General features: G+C 40.1%; 1 protein-coding gene across 1 annotated transcript; it reads right to left on the reverse strand.

Moving 5' to 3' along the window:
* Positions 1-220: 220 nt before the first annotated feature.
* yeats4 (YEATS domain containing 4) lies at positions 221-19,518 on the reverse strand. The gene is made up of 7 exons (XM_059978464.1): positions 19,162-19,518; positions 12,100-12,219; positions 8,750-8,816; positions 6,591-6,685; positions 3,214-3,306; positions 2,242-2,329; positions 221-727 (listed from the first exon to the last, which is right to left on the reverse strand). The coding sequence occupies exons 1-7, from the start codon at positions 19,210-19,212 to the stop codon at positions 558-560; spliced, it is 684 nt and encodes a 227-aa protein (XP_059834447.1). The 5' UTR covers positions 19,213-19,518; the 3' UTR covers positions 221-557.
* Positions 19,519-25,764: the final 6,246 nt, after the last annotated feature.

Consider the following 25,764-nt stretch of genomic DNA (forward strand, 5'->3'; position numbering starts at 1 on the left):
ATTAACATACACAAAAATAGATGAAATATTGAAAAACTAATCTACCCCCATCATGTTTTCAGCCAAAAATAAAAAAGGCTGAAATGCTCTGTCAGGTCTCAATTACCCATCTATGGAGTACAGAGTTAAAAAAAATAGCATGACGTACAAAAAAAGACAGAATTTGTCTACCCTGGCCCATTTAAAGACAACAGTAGGTTTAACAAAAAAAAGTATTTATTGACATACAAGCTTTAAATGCAACTGTAACAAATACCTTAAATACAAAACAGAAAAATCCACATACAAAACATATGCACACCATTTCCTCCACATCATTGTTATATTTTGTACAATTCTGTTTAGAAAACTAGAATGCTTGCTTGGGTGTCCTCAAGTTGGATTTAAATATGATCATGTCAAAGTAAAAAAAATCATTCACCCAAGGTATAATTTAAAACTGAACGATTCACCATTCAGTCACAGAGCAGGCAATGTAAAAGTTTGTTGTATAAGCAACTATACTGCTCTCAGCAAATCAGTCCTTGAAGACTTCCAGTTAATTTAGTGAACATTTCTCAGCTTTCCTTTCCCTGGTCATCATCTTCAATCTTTTTGATTTCACTCTTTAAATAGTTGATTGCTTCTCGGCTTGCCTTCAATCTTTCTTTAAACTCTGCAATTTCAAAGCTAGTCTTCTTTTTGGCAGCTTCTAGCTTTTCCCGGGTCCTCACTTCAAGTTCTGCAACTAAGAAAAAAATTACAGTAAAGTTCATCTCGTTTTAAATACTGAGAAGATATGGAATTGTTACTTACATACACTTTAAAGCTCAGCAACATAATTTTTCAATGAATTTATCAACAAACTTAATTGGAATTGAACTTTCACAAAAATCATTTGGCATCAAACCAAAAAGCGCTAACATTTTAAAGTATTGATATATATTGTCAGCTTTCAATGCTTTAAGTTACATGTATGGCAACAGTCACAATCACTAAACTTGGTTGTCCAAGCTGACAGAGGAACTAACTGGCCAACATTACATCTGACCTGTTACTGAGTGTCATTGACAGCTGCAAAACAAACTGCTATGTGCTTTATTTATGAATCTGGGAATAGAAATAGGAATAGGATAAGTAGGAATGGAATAAAAAGAAAATGAACATTAGCAGAAAGTATGATAATGCCATCAATGAAAACCAACCCGTTTGAAACTTTCACAATACTGATCCTCCCCAGCTTCCGAATGGCCATTCGTATAGCCCACAGATACCAATAGTTATATAGAAGGACAGTGTGACAGATTTGCCAGCTGCTGCGGAGTTGCAGTCACATTTGGCTGCGTGGGAACTCAGTTTGCAGCTGCATTTCCAACTTTCAAAGAGTCTGGGTTATGAAATGAAACCCTGTCATAATCTGGGGACGATCTGTAGGACTAAAATGAAGAATATCTGGAGGTCTATATGTACTATTTATGTTGACTGTCCTGGGGCTCCTGATACATTTTGTTAAAATTTAAATTAATGGAATTCAAACCAATTTATTGAACTAGGAAAGAGGCAGAGCAGTGAAAGAATTTGAATCGATGGTGAGTATTAATATTGAAAGATAAGGGTCAATGTAAAATTTAGATAATTAAAGAGAAAAACAATTACAAGACTGTTCATGCTATAAAGCTAGCTGAAGTGCAAGTCATAAACTAGAGATTCAGTGAAAGGGCAAACCTGTTCAAAGAATTTCAGTGTAGGTAAATTAATCACTTACTTTGAATCCAAAAAGAACAAATCATTTTATAAATGAAGAGAAGTTACAAGCAGTGGAAATTCTAAGAGATTTGGAAGTTCATGTAAATTGTTCTGGATAAGTGAAAAAAACAAATCAAAAAGGCAACAAATTGAACGTTGCCTTTTGTATCTAACCACTAGAATATAATGGGATAGAAGTTCTGGTTAGACCATAGTGTGCTATTCTGGGCATCATTTGTACCCAATCAATGGCCACTTTATTAGTACACCTGCTCATTAATGCAAATCTCTAATGAACCAATCATGTGACAGCAGCTCGATGCATAAAAGCATCCAGACATGATCAAGAGATTCAGTGTTGTTCAGACCAAGTTGATACTAGGGGACACTACAGCTGTTTCATCTCAGCCAAGTACTTTACTGGACATAATGGGTTTGATCTCATACTGGAGGACACAATGGCACATTTGGTCATCTTGTGCAATCATCTTTAATAAACGATTACCAAGATCTTACATTCAGTTTCATGCTTGTAAGCTCCAAGTGTCAGCTGTCGAGACGTTGTCAACAGTTGTTGCATCATTGCTGTAGGATCTTGGAAGATCTAGCGAAAATATATTTATATATTAATATACTGACATACAAATATAGGTATATTAATAGACATATTAATAAAACATACACTCTTTAAACAAATGTTTGTTCTGCACCTCCACAAATATTTCCAGAATAGTACTCCCAGGGTCACAGGAAGCCATTTGGCCCATCAACCCTTTGTGGCTATGTAGGACAATCCAATAAGGCCCATTAATCCTGTAGCTCAAGTTCAGTTTCCTCAAGTGCTTCTGATTTCTTCTGTTTAAAATCAATCACTTATTCTTCCACAACATCCTTTACCTGTTCTAATACTCCCATTATAGTTTTTTTGATTCCAAGTAAAATAATCCCATTTTCTCCAAGCTAAACTAACATCCATCATCCCTGGAACTGGTGTGGTAAATTTCCACTATACCCTCCCTGGAACCTTCACATTCTTCCTTATAGTGCAATGACCTGAAATGGATGCAATAAATTCACCACAGCCTAACCTGAGCTTTAACAGATCAGAATTATGTTCCTGAATACCTCTACCTGCAAAGCAAAAGATTCCTTATGCCCTGTAAACAATTCTCATAATTATATCTTATTTTAGTTCTGTCCAATACTCTCATTTATGAACATTATTCTTCCTTTCTACTGTTATATACGGGTACCTGCCTATTTATTTTAAATCCTCTCCCACTACACTAGCAAATTGGAGTGATCCAATTTCTTCATGTTGATAAGATTAAGACATCAATGTGCAATTTTTTAGGGCTCTCACTTTCACTACAACAGCCTATAAACTATTACAATCGGCCTTTAATTTGGATGCATTATAATCTTTTATCACCATTTCAATGAAATTATATGGTCACAGATGTTCTTACAGAAGTTCCTTGTGCTTACCATTTCATCATAAAACTCGGAGACCACTGTCTTTTTGCCCAACATCACATTACTATCGGACTGAAACAGCTTTAACAAGTGGTAGAGAGTTACCTGTTTAACAAGAAGAGAATAGGAAGCTAAAGTTACTGAACACTTGAATTATGATTTGTTTTATGAGAGAGGAGGGAAAATACTCTGAAACATTCTTCTTGTTGCAAGAATTTAAGACCGTTTAAACTAAATGATACAAGAATTAAGGGCAGGGATTATAAGCATTGAGCACAAGATACAAAGGAATGCAGATATTAACTTTGTCCTGTACATTGAAATATACACTGAAATGCATTGGTTAATGTCAACGACTCATACAGTCTGAGGATTTTGTTGGGAGCAGTCCACAAATGTCACCACGCATCTGGTGCCAACGTAACCCTTTCATACGTCTTAGGACTGTGGGAGGAAACACATATGGCCATAGTGAGAGTGTATAAATTCCTTACAGACAGCAGAGAGAATCCAACCTGATCAGTGATATCTAGTGCTGTAAAGCAATTGCACTAACTGCTACACTACCGTGCTGCCCGAAGACAAAGAATAATTTACTCTAACCACAGTGTGCAGTTATAATCTACAACTCACTGCTGCAAAGGAAACAGAGCTTGTCAGGGTTTTCCAAAGGGAAATTGGGCATGAACATTAAAGAATGATTTGCAGGGATTTGGGGGGAAAAAAAGAAACAGGGAACACTAATGACAAAATCATTCTACCAAGAGCTGGCACAAATTAAATGTCTGCCTTCTGGGCTGTTCTATGAAAGTACTGAGTACATAAACATGTCTAAATACTGAATACTTAGAGTAAAATATCTCTAGTTGTAGTCTCACCCAACCTCAGTGGAAAAAGCCTGCTTGCATTTACCCTATCTATACACTTCATAATTTTGTATGTGTCTTTCAAATCTCCTGTCATTCTCTGATGCCCTAGGGAATAAAGTCCTTATCGATTTAACCTTTCCCCAGGTTCTGAAGTCCTGACAACATCCTTGTAAATTTTCTTTGCACTTTTCCAATCTTATTTATATCTTTCCTGTAGGTAGGTGACCAAAACTGTACACAATACTCCAAATTAGGCCTCACCGTCTTATACGATTTCAACATAACATGCCAACTCCTGGACCGAGTACATTGATTTATGAAGGCCAGTGTGCCAAAAGCATTCTTTACGACCTTACCTACCTGTGACTCCACCTTCAAGGAATTATGGATCAGTATTCCCAGATCCCTCTGTTCTACCACACTCCTCAGTCAACGCTGCTCAACATGCAAGTCCTAGACTGGTTTGTCCTCCCAAAGTGCAACACATCACACTTGTCTGCATTAAAATCCATCTGCCATTTTTCAGCTAATTTTTCCAGCTGGTACAGATCCCACTGCAAGCTCTGATAGCCTTCCTCACTGTCCACTAAGCACCCAATCTTGGTGTCATCTGCAAATTTGCTGACCCAGTTTACTATATTAAGACCCAGATCAATGATATAGATGACAAACAATAACAGAACAAGTACCAATCCCTGTGACACACCTTCTAGTCACAGGCCTCCAGTCAGACAACCATCTACAACCACTCTCTGGCATCTCCTGAGAAGCCAATGCCCTTTCCAATTTTCTAGCTCATCCTGAAAGCCATGCAACTGAACTTCCTTGACCAACCTCTCATGCAGGAGCTTATCAAATGTCTTGCAAAAGTCCATGTAGAGTACAGCTATTGCCTTGACTTCAACTATACTGGTAACTTCTTCAAGAAACTATGAGATTAGTTAGAAACGAGATTAGTTAGAAACGACAAAGTCATGTCGACTATCCCTAATCAGCCCTCATTTATCCAAATACTTGTATCTCCTGTCACTTAGAATACCGTCCTATTACCGACCCACTACTGATGTCAGGCTCACTGGCCTATAATTTCCTGCCTGGTTTTTAGAACCTTTCCGAAACGATGGAACAACATTAGCTATCCTCCAATCCTCCAGCACCTCAACTGTAGTGAAGGACATTTAAAATATCTCTGCCAGGGCCCCTGCAAATTCTGCACCAGTTTCCCTGGTGCAGATCCGAGGAAACTTCTTGTCATGTCCTGGGGATTTGTCCACTCTAATTAGGAGACGGAGCTACAGTGGCACTAGCTAGTGGTTTCTTCGAGCTCATCTGCGGAAATGGCTTAATTTCTACCTTTAATGTCTCTTTTTTTCACTTTTCAAGGTGGATGGGGTTCAGTCAGTGTGTTGACCTGCAGCTGCACTCAAACTGTGGTTCTTTACGGTGATAAATCCTGCTCCCAGGGCTCACCAAACTGCTGTTTTTCAATATCCCAACGGCATATCCTACAAAACGAGTGCACCTTTGGGGTGCTGAGGCTCTGTGGCCCCGTGGATGAGCTGATTCTATGTTGGTGTTGCCAAATGAAGCTTCGTGGAAAAAAAAATAGGTTTTGTGAACAGCAAATCGGCTGTTGGAGGAGGTATCTGTCCTCAGCGAATTGCTCTCTCTCTAACATTGGTAGGAGAGAATTTGCTGCTGAATCTTGATTCGGAAAACTCAGGCAAAAATAAAAAAAATCGACACACCAGACTTTAACATCACAAACAGCGAGTTGTTTTTTTTTATTGTTTTGTTAGTCTCCCCTCTCATTGTGTGACACCTCTCTGCTCCTTATTAAGGAGAGAGGGAGAGAGCCTGTGGCAAGTCAAATTGTCGGTTCAATGATCAGTTTTTGTTGTACTGCAGATCACGGTCTCTCTTGGGGGTTTTGCTATTGCTTGCTTGGTGGGTGGTGGGTGGTGATGCTTTAGTAAGTGGGGGAAGGAGAGGGTCGATGCTTGCTGCTGCTTGTGCGTGGGAGGGAGAAGAGGGGGCTTTGGGGCTCTGAAGTTTTACTGTCTCACTTTCTTGGGACAACTCTTCTGTTGTTGTGGATGTCTGAGAAAAGCAGGAATTTTAGGTTGTATATTGTATACACTTTCTGATATTAAATGGAACTACTGAACTAATTTGTCCTAATGTGAAATAGATAAAATACATTAAACCCTATGAAATCAGACGCAATGCAATTTGCAATTTGAGACTGAATTTTCATTCAACATGAAAATGCCTTGTCTGAAACTGTAGTCTTACAAGCAATAATCCTGAAAGATGATGTCTACACCACACTCTGTCTATTTCTACTGATAAGGAAACAAGAATCAGAAGCTGTACATAGCTAAGTCATTATTAATCAGCAAAACTGGTAGGACTATATAAGTTGAGAAAAATAATTAATTTCCAAAACTGAATTTATAAATATTTTTGTCACCAAGGGTTTTTCCAAATACATGTATATAAGGAATTTCAGTTTCTTACCGGTCTTTCATTTGGATCTATGAAGAAGATTTTGATTATAATTTCAAATTCACCCCATCCAGTTTCTGTGATTTCATATGGAGGCTTGGTAACAACTGTTGAGAAAGTATGATGGTAATGGAAATATTCAACATGTATAGTAAAACCGTACAGCTATTTCTTTTCTTTTTAAATCTTTTTATTAGTTTTAAACAAACATAAATGAAACACAAATACAAAATGTTTGAGAGTACATAATTAATAGTTTAAATAGACATTCAGATATGTAATAATAAAAATATATAACCTCTCAAACTCAGAATATTAATGAACAAAGAAGTAAAAAGAGAAAGAAAAAGAAAAATCCCAAAAAAAAGAGAAAAAAAAAGCAAAAAAAAACACACTAACCAACATGGGCCATTGAATAATATTAAGTACATATACAGTAGTGCCAATAACTCCGAACCTCCATCCAATTAAGGATAGTATAAGTAAGGTTTAGGAAAAGACAATTCAACTCATGTGAAAATGTTGAATAAAAGGTCTCCAAGTTTCTTCAAATTTAACTGAAGGATCAAAAACCACACTTCTAATTTTTTTCTAAACTCAAACAAGAAATAGTTTGAGAAAACCACTGAAATACAGTTGGAGGATTAATTTCTTTCCAATTCAATAAAATAGATCTTCTAGCCATTAATGTATCAAATGCAATCATTCGTTGAGATGAAGCGGATAAACGATTATTATCCGTCATTGGTAAACCGAAAATTGTAGTAAGAGGATGCGGTTGAAAATTAATATTTAGGACTCTTGAAATAATACTGAAAATATCTTTCCAATAATTTTGTAAACAAGGACAAGACCAGAACATATGAGTCAATGAAGCAATATCAGAATGACATCTATCGCAGGTCCTTTGAACAGCTATCTAATAAATATAATTTACCTAAAACCCATTTTTTTAGATATTTGTAAGTTAGAAATTTTTTGTATAATGAGTTAGTCTTTTTCGAAAGAATGTCCATTGGACATTACAGTTAGAATTTTAGCCCTTAATCCTTATCAAAAGGGTTTAGTAGCCATCATTTATAAGATGATCATGAATTTACAGTTAGATGTATCAGAAAAAATTAAGAAGGAATGGCAAGAAGAGTTGCATTGTCCTATATCTACTGAGCAATGGGAAAAAATTTTATTATTGGTAAATTCGTCCTCTATTTGTGCTAAACATGCCCTAATACAATTTAAGGTTGTACATAGAGCTCATATGTCTAAGGATAAACTGGCTCAATTTTATTCTCATCGTACAGCTATTTCAACAGATCTTTATTTCTACAATTCCATTAAATCCTTACAATGGTACTCCTTCCAAAATTTGTTCCTATGTGTGGCCAATAACAGCAAGGTAGTACTTAATTCTTATCTTAAACTGCACAAGGGCATGTAAAGTGAACCTTGGAGCAGGACTGGATTCATATGTAGGTTAGATCTTCTCCTTGGAGAGCTGCAGTAAGCCACATGACACGACCTTACAAATGATCAATCTGAATTCAATTTCCTTTCCACTGTGGAACTAGCACTCACTAGCTCTGGACCTGAAGTTCAATCTCCCAGCCATCATATGTTCAAAGCACTCAGCATGTCAGAAATAACCTCCTTTATACTGCCTTTTACATTTAGATTGTAAGGGATCAATTAAGTCTTAACTTTGAATGAGAGCCAAGTTCAAGTGTATGACAAGTCTGTAATATATGCTATTTCTGGTTATTAAAATGCAAGTGCAATTACAAAGCTGCTTAAGGTTCAGTATAGAATAACTTTTGATGATACAAAGTAGATCTTTCAATTGTGATCTGCTTTATTTTTCTACATAGTTTTTAGAAACAACTGGATGACATTTTTTTTGTCTAAGTTCTGCTTCACTGGTGAAGTCAACATGTTGACACTGCTGCTAGGGTCAAAGCCTAGGCATCCTGAACACCCCATGTCAGAGCAAGCTTAATTCTGCTTGACAAAGAAAAATGATCAATGTGCTGTTCAATCATCTTCCAATGTCCACTCAAAGAATCAACTTCCAATTTCGATGAACCCCAGGTAGGTCCAACATTTTGATGTTATTTATGCAATTTCAGTAAATATATTTTAATAACAATTTTAAATGCTTTCTTTTCCAAACCTACCTCGTAGAGGGTTACCATAACTTTCATGTAGCTTGAACTGAATTTTCTTTACATATGCAGACATATCCTTTAAATAAAACACCAGATTATTTACTTTTCACCATGAATTTTTATAGAGGAAAAAAAAATAAAATTGAGAAAATGGATATTAGAGAATTATATCATTGAATCCATAATCTACTGACATTCACGTGAGATCACCAAACCAAGGCTAAGACAGATTCCCGAGCCAATGACTTTACTGATTGAAAAAGGCGGCCATGTTAATCAGACACTCAACCTCGACTATTTTTGTTACACCAAGACACTAACCTTAGACACAAGCACTCGCTGAAACCCAATTTATGTAGAATTTTATGAAAGAAAAATACTTAGTTATATTTTTAGTTTGTACAGGCAGTTCAGCCACATCTAATTGGCTGAAAAATGAAATGTGTTATTCATGTCTTAGATTCAGAATTAAAATTAATATTCCACTTTAAGGAAATATATTTTGCAAGGAAGGGAGACAGCTGATTCCAGTTAATTGGGGCAGCCACTTATCTTAAAGAACAAAAGCAAATCAAGAAAATTGCTGGGATTCTCTATGTTAATTTGGGACACTATGTCGCTTAATTGGGACAGGAGACTGTTGCCAAATAGTTTCTAACTAGCATCAGTTGCATGCACTTTTGAACTTTTTGAAATTTCTCCGTGTTTATAAAATAGTCTACACCTTTATTTCTTCTACCACAGTACATGACCACACACTTCCCTCCACTATATTCCATCTGTCATTTCTTTGCTCATTCACCCTATCTGTCTAGTCCTTCTGCAGACTCCCTGCACCTTCATCTATCTTTGTATCATCTGCAAACTTGGCAACAAAGCCATCAATTTGGTCACCCAAACCATTGAAAGATAACGTGAAAAGAAGTGGTCCCAACACCAATTCTATGGAATACCATCAGTCACCAGCAGCCAACCAAAAATGGCACCCACTCTTTGCATCCTATCAGTCAGTCAATCTTTCTTGTAATACCATGGGCCCTCATCTTAAGTAGCCTCACGTGGCACTTTGTCAAAGGCTTTCTGAAGATCCACTGACTCTCTTTTGTCTATATTGCTTATTATTTCCTCAAAGAATTCCAACAAATTTCCCTTAAGGAAACCATGCTGACTTTGGCCACTTTTATCAACCCCAAAATCATATCCTTAACCATCAACTCCAAAATCCTTCCAACCAATGAAGTAAGGCTAACTTGCCTATAACTTCCTTTCTTCTGCCTCCCTCCCTTCTTAAACAGTGGAATGACATTTGCAATTTTCCAGCCCTCCAGAACATTCCAGTAATGATCTTGGTGCCCCTTGTATTCTGTGGCACAATTCCTTTCTGCCAGCACAGACAGAAGATTTCACACAGCAGATGCAGGAGGGTTGTCATGCATTGCTTGATTAGGTCTAGGGGAAATCGCATCATTGCCCGGTGCCTTCCCCGAGGCCAATCTGCCAATGGCCTTGCTGAGCTCATTTAGGGTTGGCTCTGCATCCAGTTGCTCCATGGACAGGAGGCCCTCAATGACTTTCAGGGCTGAGATGGTGACAATGTTTACTATGGAGTAGCGGCCAGAGTAATGTTTTATCCATGATTTTCTCTTTCCACCAACTCCAGGAAAAGTGCTGAGAACAAAAGGAACTCCTCTACTTATGTTCATTAATCTCACCAAGGCATTCAATTTAGTCAGCAGAGTTGGGCTCCTTCAGATCCTCTGCAAAGTAGGCAGCCCACCAAGACTACAAAGCATGAACAAACACAAAAGGGACTGTACAGTACAACGACAAGTCCTTTGATGTAAGCAAGGTTGTGTTCATGCCACAATGCTCTTTGGTTTCTCCTTTGCCCTTCTCCTGAGGCACTGCAAGAGGAGATCTACCTCTACACTAGATCAGATGGCAGGCTTTTTAACCTCGCCTGCCCAAGAGCCAAAACCAAAGTGCACGAGGGTATGATTGGATGTGCTGTTTGCTGATGGTGCAACAGTTGCAAACCACATTCCACAGCACCTCCAGATGGATCGTTTCTCTCAGGCCTTAATGGAATTTGGTTTGACAAATGTTTTGGGACAAGACACGGAGGCACCACCAGTCATTACCATTGATAACTAAAAACTGGATGTTGTTCTTCAGATCACATACCTGGGGTCCATCATCAGAGACAACTTCTCCTTGGACAAATCAACAAGCACATCGGGAAGGCTGCAACAAGGCTTGCCTGCTTCACCACGAGTGTGAGAACCCCAAACTCTTGGTCAAAACAAAAATGGCAGTGTACAATGTTTATGTCACCAGCACACTGCAGTACGTCAGCGAGACTTGGACCAGGAGAAAAGACTCAACAGCTTCTATTTAAGGTGTTTTTTCACATCTCAGAGAGACAGAGTATCCAACAATGAGGTGCTCTCTCATGTTGGCCTTTCTAGTGTATACACTCTGCTCAGATAGTATAGGCTGCACTGGCTGGGCCACATACGTCGCACTCCAAAAGGCATCCTCTATGGTAGATGGCTTCAGACAAGAGAATTGCTGCCTATCAATAATTGTGCTCCAAGGATGCCTGCAAGCAGGACATGAAGGCATTGGACATCAGCACTGAGCCCTGGGAGAAACTTACAGCTAACCACACCAAGTGTAAAAGCACCCTGAAACAACACATTAAGTCAGGCAAAGAAAAATTCCTGAAAACGGCAGAAGACCAACGAACACTGCATCTCCAGCAGAGCTGAGGACACTAATTGGTAATATTGGCAGTGCTCTAATGTGTACTGTATTTCAATTAGATATATAATTGTTTCTCAGTTAAATAACAATTTGTCTTTTTTTTAAATTTTTTTTTACTATTTCCATGAAACTTTGGCTAACTGAGGCTGCTGCTTTATTGGGCCAAAATGCACTGACCCCAATATGTCCCAATTAACTGGAATTTGTGACCAATAGGCAGGTTGTTGAGTGTATTTAAGGTTCTTGATTGGTATTGAGTGTATTGACAGGTTCTTGATTGGACATGACATCAAAGGTTATGGGGAAAAGGCCGGGAAGTGGGGCTGAGGAGGGGATAAAAGGATCAGCCACGATTAAATGGTAGAGCAGACTTCAGGGGCAAATGGCCTAATTCTATTCTTATGTCTTATTGCCTTACACACACACACACATAATTATACACTTATGGTAATCTACGTTTTTAAAATTTTGAATTGCAATGTACTGCTGCCACAAAACAACAACAAACTTCACAACATAAGCAGTGATATGAAACCTGATGCTGATTCCAAAGGTGCACAATTCCAAGGTGACTAAATCGAATCTGTACTCACTTCATTTCGGTAAGGTTTGACGTAAACTGTCCACTGATGAGTATGTCCATCCTCCTCTCGCTTCTTTCCAAAATAACGAGCAACATTTCCAAAGACAATTGGCTTCACTATTGTCACACCCTGTAGAAGTGTTAAGAAAAATTTTTAAATGTTTCTGAATGCTTCATGAACCTCCTGAAAATATTTAGATTTTAAATGTAGCATTTTGATTGGCACAAGTGCTAGGTGTGACATTTTAGTCAGTTAAACCAGGCCAGGACTAGCATAGAAAACAGTAGAGCCCTGGACAGCGTTATACAACAGAGACCACCGAAAGGTACATATATACAACAGATTTTACAGATGTTGGAAAACCAGAGTAACACATACATAGATGCTGCCTCACCTGCTGCGTGCCTCCAGCATTTTGTGTGTGTTACAAGGGGGTACATGTAGTTTCCTGAAAGTGGCAACACAGGAAAACAAGGTGTGAAGGCACTTGGTATGCTTGTCTTCAATAGTCAGGGCACTGAGTACAGCTGCTGAGTCTTCATGCTGCTACTGTACATGCCAATAGATAGATGACACTTGGAGTACTGAGTGCAGTTATAGTAAGGAGGTCATTAAGCTAGAAAAGGTTACTGGGACCGGAAAGCTCAAGTTATAAGAATAAGCTGGGACATTTTATTTCTCCTGGAGTCCAAGAGGAAGAGGCGTGACCATATAGAGATAAATTGGACTAAAGGGCCTGTTTCTGTGCCGTATTACATGCTGTTAGCTTATATCGCAGTGACATACAGAATCACACGAAAGGTACTTATGGGACTTGGCCCCAGTAAAAGTCAACTCATTGAGATCATGTTGGACATTCCCAACAGAAAGTTAGATAGTTCCCACCTTAAACTTGATGGAACTTGATGCAACAATGATATGACTCAGTGTTGGCAATGCACACCATCTATTTCCATTGTGTTCCAAAAGGTCTACAACTGGGGAGCTATATTGGCTGAAGTCAGATAAAACAAAACTGCTACAGAAAAATCAATGAAAAATCATTCTATATCTGAGTGACCAAGGACATGGAGAGGCAGAGGACCTTCATTGCTGTCCTATACACCAGGCACAATGGGCAGTTAGTAACAGGAACATAGAAAACCTACAACGTAATACAGGCCCTTCGGCCCACGAAGCTGGGCCAAAAATGTCCTTAACTGAGAAATAGCCTAAAATTACCTGTAGCCCTCTAATTTTCTCAGCTCCATGTACCTGTCCAGGAGTCTCTTAAAAGACCCTATTGTATCTGCCTCCACCACTGTCACTGGCAGCACATTCCATGCACTCACCACTTTCTGTGTAAAAAACTTACCCCTGATATCTCCTCTGTACCTACTTCCAAGCACCTTAAAACTATGCTCTCCCGTGCTAGCCATTTCAGCCCTGGGAAAAAGCCTCTGACTATCCACACGATCAATGCCTCTCATCATCTTGTACAACTCTTCCCAGCCCAGTTTTGCATCCTATCAATGTCCCGCAGTAACCTTTGGCAGCCCCTCACACTATCCACAACACCCGCAACCTTTGGTGTCATCAGCAAATTTACTAACTCATCCCTCCACTTCTTTATCCAGCTCATTTATAAAAATCACAAAGAGCAGGAGTCCCAGAACAGATCTCTGAGGCATCTGGTCACCAACCTCCATACAGAATATGACCTGTCTACAACCACCCTTAGCCTTCTGAGGGCAAGCCATTTCTGGATCCACAAAGCAAGGTCTCCATGGATCCCATGCCTCCTTACTTTCTCAATAAGCCTTGCATGGCCTCCTCTACTGTCAAGATGAAGCCACACTCAGGTTGGAGGAACAACACCTTATATCCCGATATACCTCCATCCCCCACCGAGATGGTCTCGAAGCTCTTCGCTTTTTTTTGGATTCCACACCTAACCAATTCCCCTCTACCACCACTCTCCTCCATCTAGCAGAATTAGTTCTTACTCCCAGTAATTTCTCCTTTGGCTCCTCCCACTTCCTCCAAACCAAGGGTGTAGCCATGGGCACCCATATCAGTCCCAGTTATGCCTGCCTTTTTGTTGGCTTTGTGGAACAGTCCATGTTCCAAGTCTATACCGATATCCATACCCCTCGTTTCCTTCGCTACATCGATGACTGCATTGGTGCTGCCTCTTGCACGTATGCTGAGCTCATCGACTTCATTAACTTTGCCTCCAACTTTCACCCTGCCCTCAAATTTACCTGGTCCATTTCCAACACCTCCCTCCCCTTTCTTGATCTTTCTGTCTCCATCTCTGGAGATGGCCTATCTACTGATATCTACTATAAGCCTACAGACTCTCACAGCTACCTGGACTATTCCTCTTCCCACCCTGTCTCTTGCAAAAAGGCTATCCCCGTCACACAACTCCTCCGTCTCCGCCGCATCTGCTCTCAGGATGAGGCTTTTCATTCCAGGATGAAGGAGATGTCTTCCTTTTTTAAACAAAGGGGCTTCCCTTCGTCCACCATCAACTCTGCTCTCAAACGCATCTTTCCCATTTCCCGCACATCTGCCCTCACCCCACTCGGGATAGGGTTCCCCTTGCCCTTACCTACCACGCCACCAGCCTCCGGGTCGAACGTATAATTCTCAGTAACTTCCACCACCTCCAACGGGATCCCACTACCAAACACATTTTTCCCTCCCCCCTCCTTCTCTGCTTTTCGCAGGAATCGCTCCCTACGCGACTCCCTTGTCCACTCGTCCCCCATCCCTTCCCACCGATCTCCCTCCTGGCACTTATCCTTGTAAACGGAACAAGTGCTACACCTGCCCTTACACTTCCTCCCTCACCACCATTCAGGGCCCCAGACAGACCTTCCTGGTGAGGCGACACTTCACCTGTGAGTCAGCTGGTGTGGTATACTGCGTCTGGTGCTCCCGGTGTGGCCTTTTATATATTGGTGAGACCCGACGCAGACTGGGAGACCGTTTCGCTGAACACCTACGCTCAGTCCGCCAGAAAAAGCAGGATCTCCCAGTGGCCACACATTTTAATTCCACATCCCATTCCCATTCTGATATGTCTATCCATGGCCTCCTCTATTGTCAAAATGAATCCAAACTCAGGTTGGAGGAACTACACCTTATATACTGGCTGGGTAGCCTCCAACCTGATGGCATGAACATTGACTTCTCTAACTTTCGTTAATGCCCCTCCTGCCCTTCTTAGCCCATCCCTGACATATTTAGTTGTTTGCCTGTTCTCAATCTCCCTCTGGTGCTACCCCCCCTCCTTTCTTTCTCCTGAGGCCTCCCGTCCCATGATCCTTTCCCTTCTCCAGCTCTGTATCACTTTCGCCAATCACCTTTCCAGCTCTTAGCTTCATCCCACTCCCTCCGGTCTTCTCCTATCATTTCGCATTTCCCCCTCCCCCCACTACTTTCAAATCTCTTACCGTCTTTCCTTTCGGTTAGTCCTGATGAAGGGTCTCGGCCCGAAACGTCGACAGTGCTTCTCCCTATAGATGCTGCCTGGCCTGCTGTGTTCTACCAGCATTTTGTGTGTGTTGTTTGAATTTCCAGCATCTGCAGATTTCCTCATGTTTGACCTTATATTCTGTCTAGGTAGCCTCCAACCTGATAGCATGGACATTGATTTCTCTAACTTCCGTTAATACCCCACTCTCCTTCTTACCCCATCCCTTATTTATTTATCTATTGGTCAATTAATTAATTATTTCCCCCCCTTTTCTCTCTGCCCTCTCACAATTACTCCTTGCCTGCTCTCCATCTCCCTCTGGTGTTCCCCTCCCACTTTCTTTCTCCCCAGGCCTCCCATCCCATGATCCCTTCTCCAGCCCTGTATCCCTTTTGCCAATCAACTTCCCAGCTCTTAACTTCATCACTCCCCCTCCTGTCTTCTCCTATCATTTCAGATCTCCCCCACCCGCCCCCACTTTCAAATCTCTTACTACCTCTTCTTCCAGTTAGTCCTGACGAAGGGTCTTGGCCCAAAACGTCGACCGTACTTCTTCCTATAGATGCTGCCTGGCCTGCTGCATTCCAACAGCATTTTGTGTGTGTTGCTTGAATTTCCTCATTTTTGAAGGCTTGCATGGGGTACCTTATCAAATGCCTTGCTAAAATCCATATACACTATATCTACTGTTCTACCATCATCAATGTGTTTAGTTACATCCTCAAAGAATTCAATCAGGCTCCTAAGACATGACCTGCCTTTCACAAGGCCATGCTGACTATTCCTAATCATATTATGCCTCTCTTAATGTGCATAAATCCTGCCTCACAGGATCTTCTCCATCATTTTACATACCACTAAGGTAAGACTCACTGGTCTATAATTTCCTGGGCTAGCTCTACTCCCTTTCTTGAATAAGGAACAATATCTACCACCTTCCAATCCTCCAGAAACTCTACCATCCTCACCGATGATGCAAAGATCATCGCCAGAGGCTCAGCAATCTCCTGCCTCACTCCCACAGTAGCCTGGGGTACATCTCGTCCAGTCCCAGTGACTTATCCAACATGATGTTTTCCAAAAGTTCCTGCACATCCTCTTTCTTAATATTTACATGCTCAAGCTTTTCAGTCCGTTATAAGTCATCACGACAATCGCCAAGATCCTTTTCCGTTGTGAGTACTGAAGCAAAGTAGTCATTAAATACCTCTGCTATCTCCTCTGGTTCCATACACACTTCCACTGTCCTATTCTCTCATGTCTTATCCTCTTAACATACTTGTAGAATGCTTGGGGTTTTCCTTAATCCTGTTCGCCAAGACCTTCTCATGGCCCGTTTTGGTTCTCCTAATTTCTTTCTTGAGCTCTTTCCTACCAGCCTTATAATCTTCTCGCTCTTTATCATTACCTAGCTTTTTGAACCTTTCGTAGGCTCTTCTTTTCTTCTTGACTAGATTTACAACAGCCTTTGTGCACCATGATTCCTGTACCCTACTATCCTTTCCCTGTCTCATTGGACAGTACCTATGCAGAACTCCACACACTGAACATTTGCCACATTTCTTCTGTACATTTCCCTGAGAACATCTGCTTCCAATTTATGCTTTCAGGTTCCTACCTGATAGCCTCATATATCCCCTTACTCCAATTAAACATTTCCCTAACTTGTCTGTTCCTATTCCTCTCCAAAGCTATGATAAAGGAGATAGAGTTGTGATCACTATCTCCAAAATACTCTCCCACTGAAAGATCTGACACCTGACCAGGTTCATTTCCCAATACCAGATCAAGTGCAGCCTCTCCTCTTGGAGGCTTATCTACATATTGTGTCAAGAAACCTTCCTGAACACACCTACCAAACTCCACCCCATCTAAGTCCTCACTCTAGGGACATGCCAATCAATATTTGGGAAAGTAAAATCTCCCACCACAACAACCCTATTATTACACTTTTCCAGAATCTGTCTCCCTATCTGCTCCTCAATGTCCCTGTTACTATTAGGTGGTCTATAAAAAACACCTAGTAGAGTCATTGACCCCTTCCTGTTTCTAACTTCCACCCACAGAGACTCCAAAGACAATCCCTCCGTGTCTTCCAACTTTTCTACAGCTGTGATACTATCTCTGATCAACAGTTCCACACCCCTACCTCTTTTGCCTCCCTCCCTGTCCTTTCTGAAGTAATCTTCAATGTGCAGGCAAAGAAGCTTCACTCAGCACGAGGCAAGTTCCGTAAAAGCAAAAGGAAAATTTTAAACTAAAAATTTTGCAACTGCTCAATGCATCATAGCAGCAACTGTTTCTATCTCAGGAGATTCTACCTAAGCAGCTCATTTCTGAATATTTATTAAAATGTTCACAAATTAATCTGAAATGTGTATCAAGGTTTTAACCAGTAGATTTTTGCCCTTGCAAGTTTACTTAATGTGACCCTACTATCAAAAACTACAAATTAAAAAAAACCCTTATTCCTTGTTTCAAAAGAATGGGCATCTACAAATTGGCAACCTATTTTACAAGGAATAGTGCCAGACACTCATCTTATTTATTTATATATAGGGTACAAACATGAAATGTTATTTTTCAATGACAATCCCCATCAAGATTTATGCCCAAATTTCTAAAATGTTTTTCTCCCTCTATTGTCAATCTTGCATAACCAATATAATTATCAAATCAAATTTGGCAATGAGTTAGAGTCACAAAGCACCAAATAACTTCTCTTGCAATTCATTTTGCAAGTATGAGCACGTTTATTTCCGCCTGTTAAATTTGAATTTCACTTACACTCCAAAGTTTTATGAAAAGTAATTATTACAGATGCCTAGATCTGAAATAAATATAGTAAATATTGAAAGTCAGGCAACAAGTATATAACGAACAGTTGAAAGTTCAGGTCAACGACTCTTCCTTCATCATAACTGAAACTTTGTCTACTTTTCTAACCTTAGCTTCCTCTATACTTCCAATGAAGCGCAACAAAAGCTTGAGGAACGTTTCAACTTAATAACATTGTTCAATAAATTCAAATAATAACTTTCCATTTTTAAAGAACTCTAATTTATTTGCCTGATTACATTATCCCCTTCTGCTGTTTAATCTTCTCTACATTATAACTCATCAACCTTTCTCACAACTATGTTTCTGCTTCTCGTTTAAAATCTATTTGCTGTTCTAATTGGTCACAAACCTGAAATCAAATTATCACTCTGCTCCCACTAATGCTTCTGAGTGATTTCAATACAACTTCAGCCGTTCTCACTGTTTTCGTTCCAAAAGCCCTCTAATCAATAGTTTTTCTTTTGATAATGTCTTCTTCTTTCCAGGCTACTTTGTTCCTTTACCCTATGTTACTAGGTAAGTGAAAAGACCAATAAAGGGATATAATTCAGCCCATTGAACACATACGACCCTTACAAAACGTGGCAGGGTTGTATCATTTCTAACGAGGAGCCACTTCGCAATACTATATCTGGTACAAATTCCGAAAAACCAGTTCTAGCTTAATAGTGGAAATTCTTTACAATACTGCGCTTTAATTTTACTGTTTAAATGGTTGAATTAAACACCGGGCTGCCAGCTGAAGCTCCACAGACATATTTTACCTTCACTCTCCCTCCTGAGTCAGGCCCGAATTCCGCCATTCTCTTGAACATATTGCAAGAGAGGGACGCGGCTGCCGCAGTCGAATCCGAGCCCGCCGTTTCTCGCCGGCACCGACTGGACGGACGAGTGTCGGGGCCACTAGGCCGCAAGTCTTAAATCTCGGGCCACCCGCCCTCCTACAGCTTTTTCTGTTCCCCCTGCAGGCTCCAGGGTACAGTGCCCCGTTGGGTCTCACTTTTCCATCCGAGCTCTGCAAACAGAGGACTAAGGAATAAAACGATTGCCCGCTGTTCATCGGTTTCTGGATTTTCACTCCTTCACAAAGATGGGGTCACCCTACCAACATGGCGGACCTGTTGCCGTCTCATTCCGCATTACTCCCTCATCAACATGGCGGATACCGTCACCTCCTCAGTCCACGTGACTGGCAGACATGGCGGATTTAATACACAACATCTGGAGGAATTTAGTGGATCAGATAGCATTTATGGAAGGAAATGCACACATAGAGACATCACAATGGAGTAGCAAAACCAGATACTCATGAAGGTCCTGATAAAGGGTCCAGGGCCGAAACATCGACTGTTTACCTCCATAGATGCTGCCTGACCTGCTGTGTTCCTCCTAGTATAACACACTCAAAATGCTGGCAGAGCTCAGTAAATGATATTCAGATTCATTTATCACACTTATATTGAAATATGCAATGCTCATAGAGGGATCAGAAGTGGAGAGAGTGAGCAGTTTCAAGTTCCTGGGTATCAAGATCTCTGAGGATCTAACCTGGTCCCAACATATTGATGTAGTCATAAAGAAGGCTAGACAGTGGCTATACTTCATTAGGAGTTTGAAGAGATTTGGTATGTCAACAAATACAGTCAAAAAAATTCTACAGTTGTACTGTGGAGAGCATTCTGACAGGCTGCATCACCGTCTGGTATAGAGGGGCTACTGCAAAGGACTGAAAGAAGCTGCAGAAGACTGTAAATCTAGTCAGCTTCATCTTGGCCTACAAGGTACCCAGGATATCTTAAGGGAGCAGCTTCTCAGAGAGGCAACGTCCATTATTAAGGACCTCCAGCACCCAGGGCATGCCCTTTTCTGACTGTTACCATCAGATAGGAGATACAGAAGCCTGAAGGCACACACTCAGCAATTCAGGAACAGCTTCTACCCCTCCGCCATCCGATTCCTAAAAGGACATTGAAGCTTTGGACACTACTTCAAAAAACAGTCTCTGTTTTTGCACATTTAAAAAAATCTATTCAATATACGTAATTGATTTAATTGTTTAAATATTATGTTCTATTAGTGTTGGCGCGTGGCCTAGTGGATAAGGCATCAGACTAGTAACCTGAAGGTCACTGGTTTGAGCCTTAGCTGAGGCAGCGTGTTTGTGTGCAAGGCATTTAACAACACATTGCTCTGCGACATCACCGGCAGCCAAGCTGCATGGGTCCTAGTGCCCTTCCCTTGGACAACATTGGTGGCATGGAGAGGGGAAGGCCTGCAGCTTGGGCAACTGCCGGCCTCCCATACAGGCCTGCGCCCTGGAAACTCCAGGCGCAGATCCATGGTCTTTTGAGAAAGACGGATACCACCAATGTTCTATTATTATTTTTTCTCTCTGCTAGATTATGAACTGCTGCTGCTAAGTTAACAAATTTCCTGTCACATGCCATTGATAATAAAGCTGATTCTGATTCTAGTTCTGAAATAGGTCAGTCATAATGTCTTTTCTTTTTACAATATTTTTATTCAGAAGAAAAAAAAGATTTACAGAGTGCAACACATAGATACATCTCAACATAACTTGTGCACATTCATATATTGTAATAAAATTGATCAAAATGTTATATCATAACACATAAAGGTATACCACTCTGTAATCAAAAATTTAAAGATAAGTCATACATCAGAAAAGATATTTTTTATATATAAAAAAAGTCAACCCCCTACCAACTACCAAAGAAAAAAGCTGATGGATGACAATGAATAATTAGAAAAAAAAACATATTCACTTAAGAAGAGAAGATAAAAATATATATAAAAGTCTGTGTACTGTTAAACTTTATAAATTGGAAAAGTAATTTAGGAGAGGTCCCCAAATATCATAAAAAGATTGTTTCAAATTTAAGACTGAGCAGTGGATCTTTTCTAAATTTAAATACAACATAATATCACGTAGCCATTGAAGATGTGTAGGAGGGGTAGACACTTTCCATTTAAGCAAGATTGCTCTTCTTGCTAGAAGAGAAGTAAAAATTAAAACCTGTAGGTTAGGAGTATTTAAAGTTATATCTTCATTTGCAATAATACCAAACAAGGCAGTAAGGGGATTTGGGTCAAAATTGGACCCTAAAAAGTTGAGAGAAGGTATGAAATACTTCCCGCCAAAACTTTTCAATTGTAGGGCAAAACCAAAACATATGAATTAAAGAGGCATCAGCAGAGTTGCATTTATTACAAAGTGGAGAAACATTCAGATAAAAACTGGACAGCTTCTGTTTAGAAATGTAAGCTCTATGAACCACTTTAAATTGTAGAAGAGAATGACGAGCACAGAAACATGATTTATTAACCCGTATAAGAATTTTATTCCATCTATCATCAGAAATCTGAGAATTTAGGTCATCCTCCCAAGCTTTTTTTATTTTATCTAAAAAGTCTTGTCTAGAGTCAATCAACAAGTTATAGATACCGGTAATAGAACCATTAACAAAAGGTTTTAAATTTAAAAGATCGTCCAGTAAATTTTTTATCAGGACCTATAGGAAAAGTAGCTAATTGGAAATGTAGAAAATCTCTAATTTGAAGGTATCTGTAAAAATGTGATTTTGGGAGTGCAAATGTATTTGACAATTGGTCAAATGAAGCAAGAGATCCTGAGATAAACGGGTCCCAAAAAACACTTAATACCTAATTCATCCCAATCTTTAAAGACTTTATCAGTCATGGAAGGGATAAAAAAAATAATTAAGGAGAAGTCATAATGTCAACTAGCAACTATGGAGGGGAATAAATAGTCAATGCTTCAGTCAGAGACCCTCTGTGTCTTTTCCACCATCAACATGACAAAGTTTCCTCAAGTTTTATGAAACCATGAAATAAAATCAGGCCAGGTAGCATCTGTGGAAAACAGTTAAAAGTTCAGGCAACACACACAAAATGTTGGAGGAACTCAGAAGGCTAGGCAATGTCTCGGCTCAAGATGTCAAAAGTTTACTCTTTTCCATAAATGCTGCCTGGCCTGCCAAATTCTTCCAGCATTTTATACATGTTGCTTGGATTTCCAGAGTCTGCATATTTTCTCAAGTTATAACTTCAAGTCCAATATCCTCCATCGGCAGTAGGGAAAGAAAAACAAGTAGCGGAGAAGGTGGGTGGGGGGAGGTGAATGGGCAAAAAAAGGAAACAAATCTGATTGGTCGAGACTAAATGAATTAATGTCACCGGTGCACAAGAGACATAAAATACTGAAATCAGGAGCAAAATAACTGGATGCTAAAAGAACTTCAAAGGTCAAGCAGTATGTATGGGAGGAAAAAGTGTAAATGGCATTACAGGTTGAAACCCTGAATCAGGCTTGGACAGTATCCCCACCCCACCCATCTGATGCTGAATTCATCCAGTAGACTGTTGCTGCAGAAAAGGCCACTTATGACAAATACCAATGACAAAAAACAGAACTGCAGCTGCTGTAACCATTCATCAGGAAAGCAACATCAGTGGGAGGGGCTTTAAAATCCACCTGATAAGTATCCCAGATTGAAAACTGTTTTTTTCTTTTCTTGGATGCTGCCTGAAATAATTTGTACTTCCAACATGTTTTTATTTTGTATGCTAGCAGGAACAAGCCCAATTAGAAAATTGTGAAATTACAAGTTTAGCTTTCAGTATAAATGGGAATCCAAAAGAGTTCTCTGGATACAGAGTATAGTAAAAAGGCAGTATTTGAAGGAATGGATGTTGTTCAGGACAAAATGGGAATTGGTACACAGGAAAGCCTAGGGCACAGCTGAGGTACTAAATGAGAACTTTATGTATTGAACTGAGTTGAATTGAATTGACTTTATTTCTTATATCCCTCACATACATGAGTAAAATCTTTACGTTATGTCTCCATCTAAATTTGCAAATAAAACCAGAAAACACAGTAGAAACCCACGTATTCACAAGCAGAATGTACAAACTCCTCACAGGACAGCAACGGGAATTGAACCTGGGTCACTGGCACTGTAAATTGCCATGTTAACTGCTGCGCTACTGAGATGTCAATCTTCCAAACAAAGTGTTTGCTCTCAAAATATTAGTAGGGAACAAAATTGTTGAGAAATGGGTATATTAAACATTGATAACACAGGCCATTAGGAAAGTTGGCTGAACTTTTCTAGGTAACTTATCCACTGGGACTGGATGGGATTGAAGAGAGCAGGGCAGGAAAGCACAGAAACAATGACAATAATCGTTCATGTAGGTACAGTACCAGAGGACTGCAGAGTAGTCGATAATGCCCTTTTATTCAAAGAGAGTGAGAATAATCCACCTGCTTCAGAATAGTTCAGTATAACCTCACAACAAAGAAGCTTCCTGAGATGAGACTAGTTACAAGGACATGTTGAAGTAGAAAGCTTTCAGACACATTTTCAGAAATATTTAGTTAATTCATTTGCTTCAGGTTTACTTATGAAAGTCAGCACAAATTTATCAACGACAAATGACGTTTCTAGATGAGGTTGACATAGCTGATGTGGGATACAGGATTAACAGCCTATTGATAGGGTGCCATATAACAGGCTTACCAGCAGTGAAGCACTTGGTAAAAAGATACAGCAAAGGCTGTGTGTGATTACAAAGTTGCTACAGATCAGTCAATAAGAGATCCTGGTATGTAGATTGTTACTCTTCATACTGGAAGGCAAATCGTGACATGTCCCAAGACTGTTGAGGGCCACTGCTTTCTTTGATCTATACTAATTACTTAAATTTAGGAACACAGGCTGCAATTTCTAGGTTTGCATAATTTATCAGCATGGTCAACTATGGTTGGAGATATATTGCAATATATATATAAATGGACCAAGGAGGCACAGGACCACTTACATTACTGCTTTGAATCAGTGGGCTGGGCTGTATTCAGGGAGACATCTTAGAGTCTCGATGAGCATGACACAGTTGTCACCAACTTAATTAAAACTAATGTGGATGAGTGTGTGCCTACAAAAACTCACTGTACATTCACAAACCAAAAGCTGTGGATAAACAGGAGGTTCATAGTCTGCTGAGGGCTAGATCTGGGGCATTTAAGTCTGGTGACCCATGTCTGAATAACAAAACAAGGTATAACTTGATAAGGGCTATTTCAAGAGGCAAGAAACAGTTCTGAGAGGTAGAGAGTACACTGTATGCACACATGTTAACTCTGGCAGGGTTTGCAGGCCAATACGCCTTACAAAGCAAAACCCAATGTCATGAATGGCAGCAATACCTCACTACTAGACAAGCTCAACACCTTTTATGCTCACTTTGAAAGGGAGAATAAAATCATAGCTATGAAGGTTCCTGCAGCATCCAGCAAGCCTGTGATCTCTGCCTCAGAGGCCGATGTTGGGCCATCTTTCATAGAAACATAGAAAATAGGTGCAGGAGTAGGCCATTCAGCCCTTCGAGCCTGCACCACCATTCAGTATGATCATGGCTGATCATCCAACTCAGAACCCTGTACCTCCTTTCTCTCCATACCCCCGATCCCTTTAGCCACAAGGACCATATCTAACTTTCTCTTAAATATAGCCAATGAACCGACCTCAAATGTTTCCTGTGGCAGAGAATTCCACAGATTCACCACTCTCTGCATGAAGAAGTTTTTCCTCATCTTGGTCCTAAAAGGCTTCCCCTTTATCCTTAAACCGTGACCCCTCGTTCTGGACTTCCCCAACATCGGAAACAATCTTCCTGCATCTAGCCTGTCCAATCCCTTTAGAATTTTATACGTTTCAATAAGATCCCCCCTCAATCTTCTAAATTCCAGTGAGTATAAGCCTAGTCAATCCAGTCCTTCTGCATATGAAAGTCCTGCCATCCCAGGAATCAATCTGGTGAACCTTCTCTGTACTCCCTCTATGGAAAGAATGTCTTTCCTCAGATTAGGGGACCAAAACTGCACACAATATTCTAGGTACAGTCTCACCAAGGCCTTGTACAACTGCAGTAGAACCTCCCTGCTCCTGTACTCAAACCCTTTTGCTATGAATGCCAACACACCATTTTCCTTTTTCACCGCCTGCTGTACCTGCATGCCCACCTTCAATGACTGGTGTACAATGACACCCAGGTCTCGTTGCATCTCCCCTTTTCCTAATCGGCCACCATTCAGATAATAATCTGTTTTCCTGTCCTTGCAAACAAAGTGGATAACCTCACATTAAATAGCATCTGCCATGAATTTGCCCACTCACCTAACCTATCCAAGTCACCCTGCATCCTCTTAGCATCCTCCTCACAGCTAACACCGTCGCCCAGAGTGGCGAACTTAGAGCTGCTGCATTTAATTCCCTCGTCTAAATCATTAATATATATTGTAAACAACTGGGGTCCCAGCA

The sequence above is a fragment of the Hypanus sabinus genome, chromosome 8 (genome assembly GCF_030144855.1).
Source record: "Hypanus sabinus isolate sHypSab1 chromosome 8, sHypSab1.hap1, whole genome shotgun sequence".
In the NCBI taxonomy this organism is placed as follows: Eukaryota; Metazoa; Chordata; class Chondrichthyes; order Myliobatiformes; family Dasyatidae; genus Hypanus; species Hypanus sabinus.

Excerpts from the sequence above, each read along its gene's own strand:
- yeats4 (XM_059978464.1), bottom strand. The coding sequence starts at position 19,212 with ATGTTCAAGAGAATGGCGGAATTCGGGCCTGACTCAGGAGGGAGAGTG. Across the intron at positions 12,220-19,161 it reads ACTCAGGAGGGAGAGTGAAG|GGTGTGACAATAGTGAAGCC; the intron begins GTAAAATATGTC and ends ACACTTCTACAG. Across the intron at positions 6,686-8,749 it reads TTATGGTAACCCTCTACGAG|TTGTTACCAAGCCTCCATAT; the intron begins GTAGGTTTGGAA and ends CTTTCTCAACAG.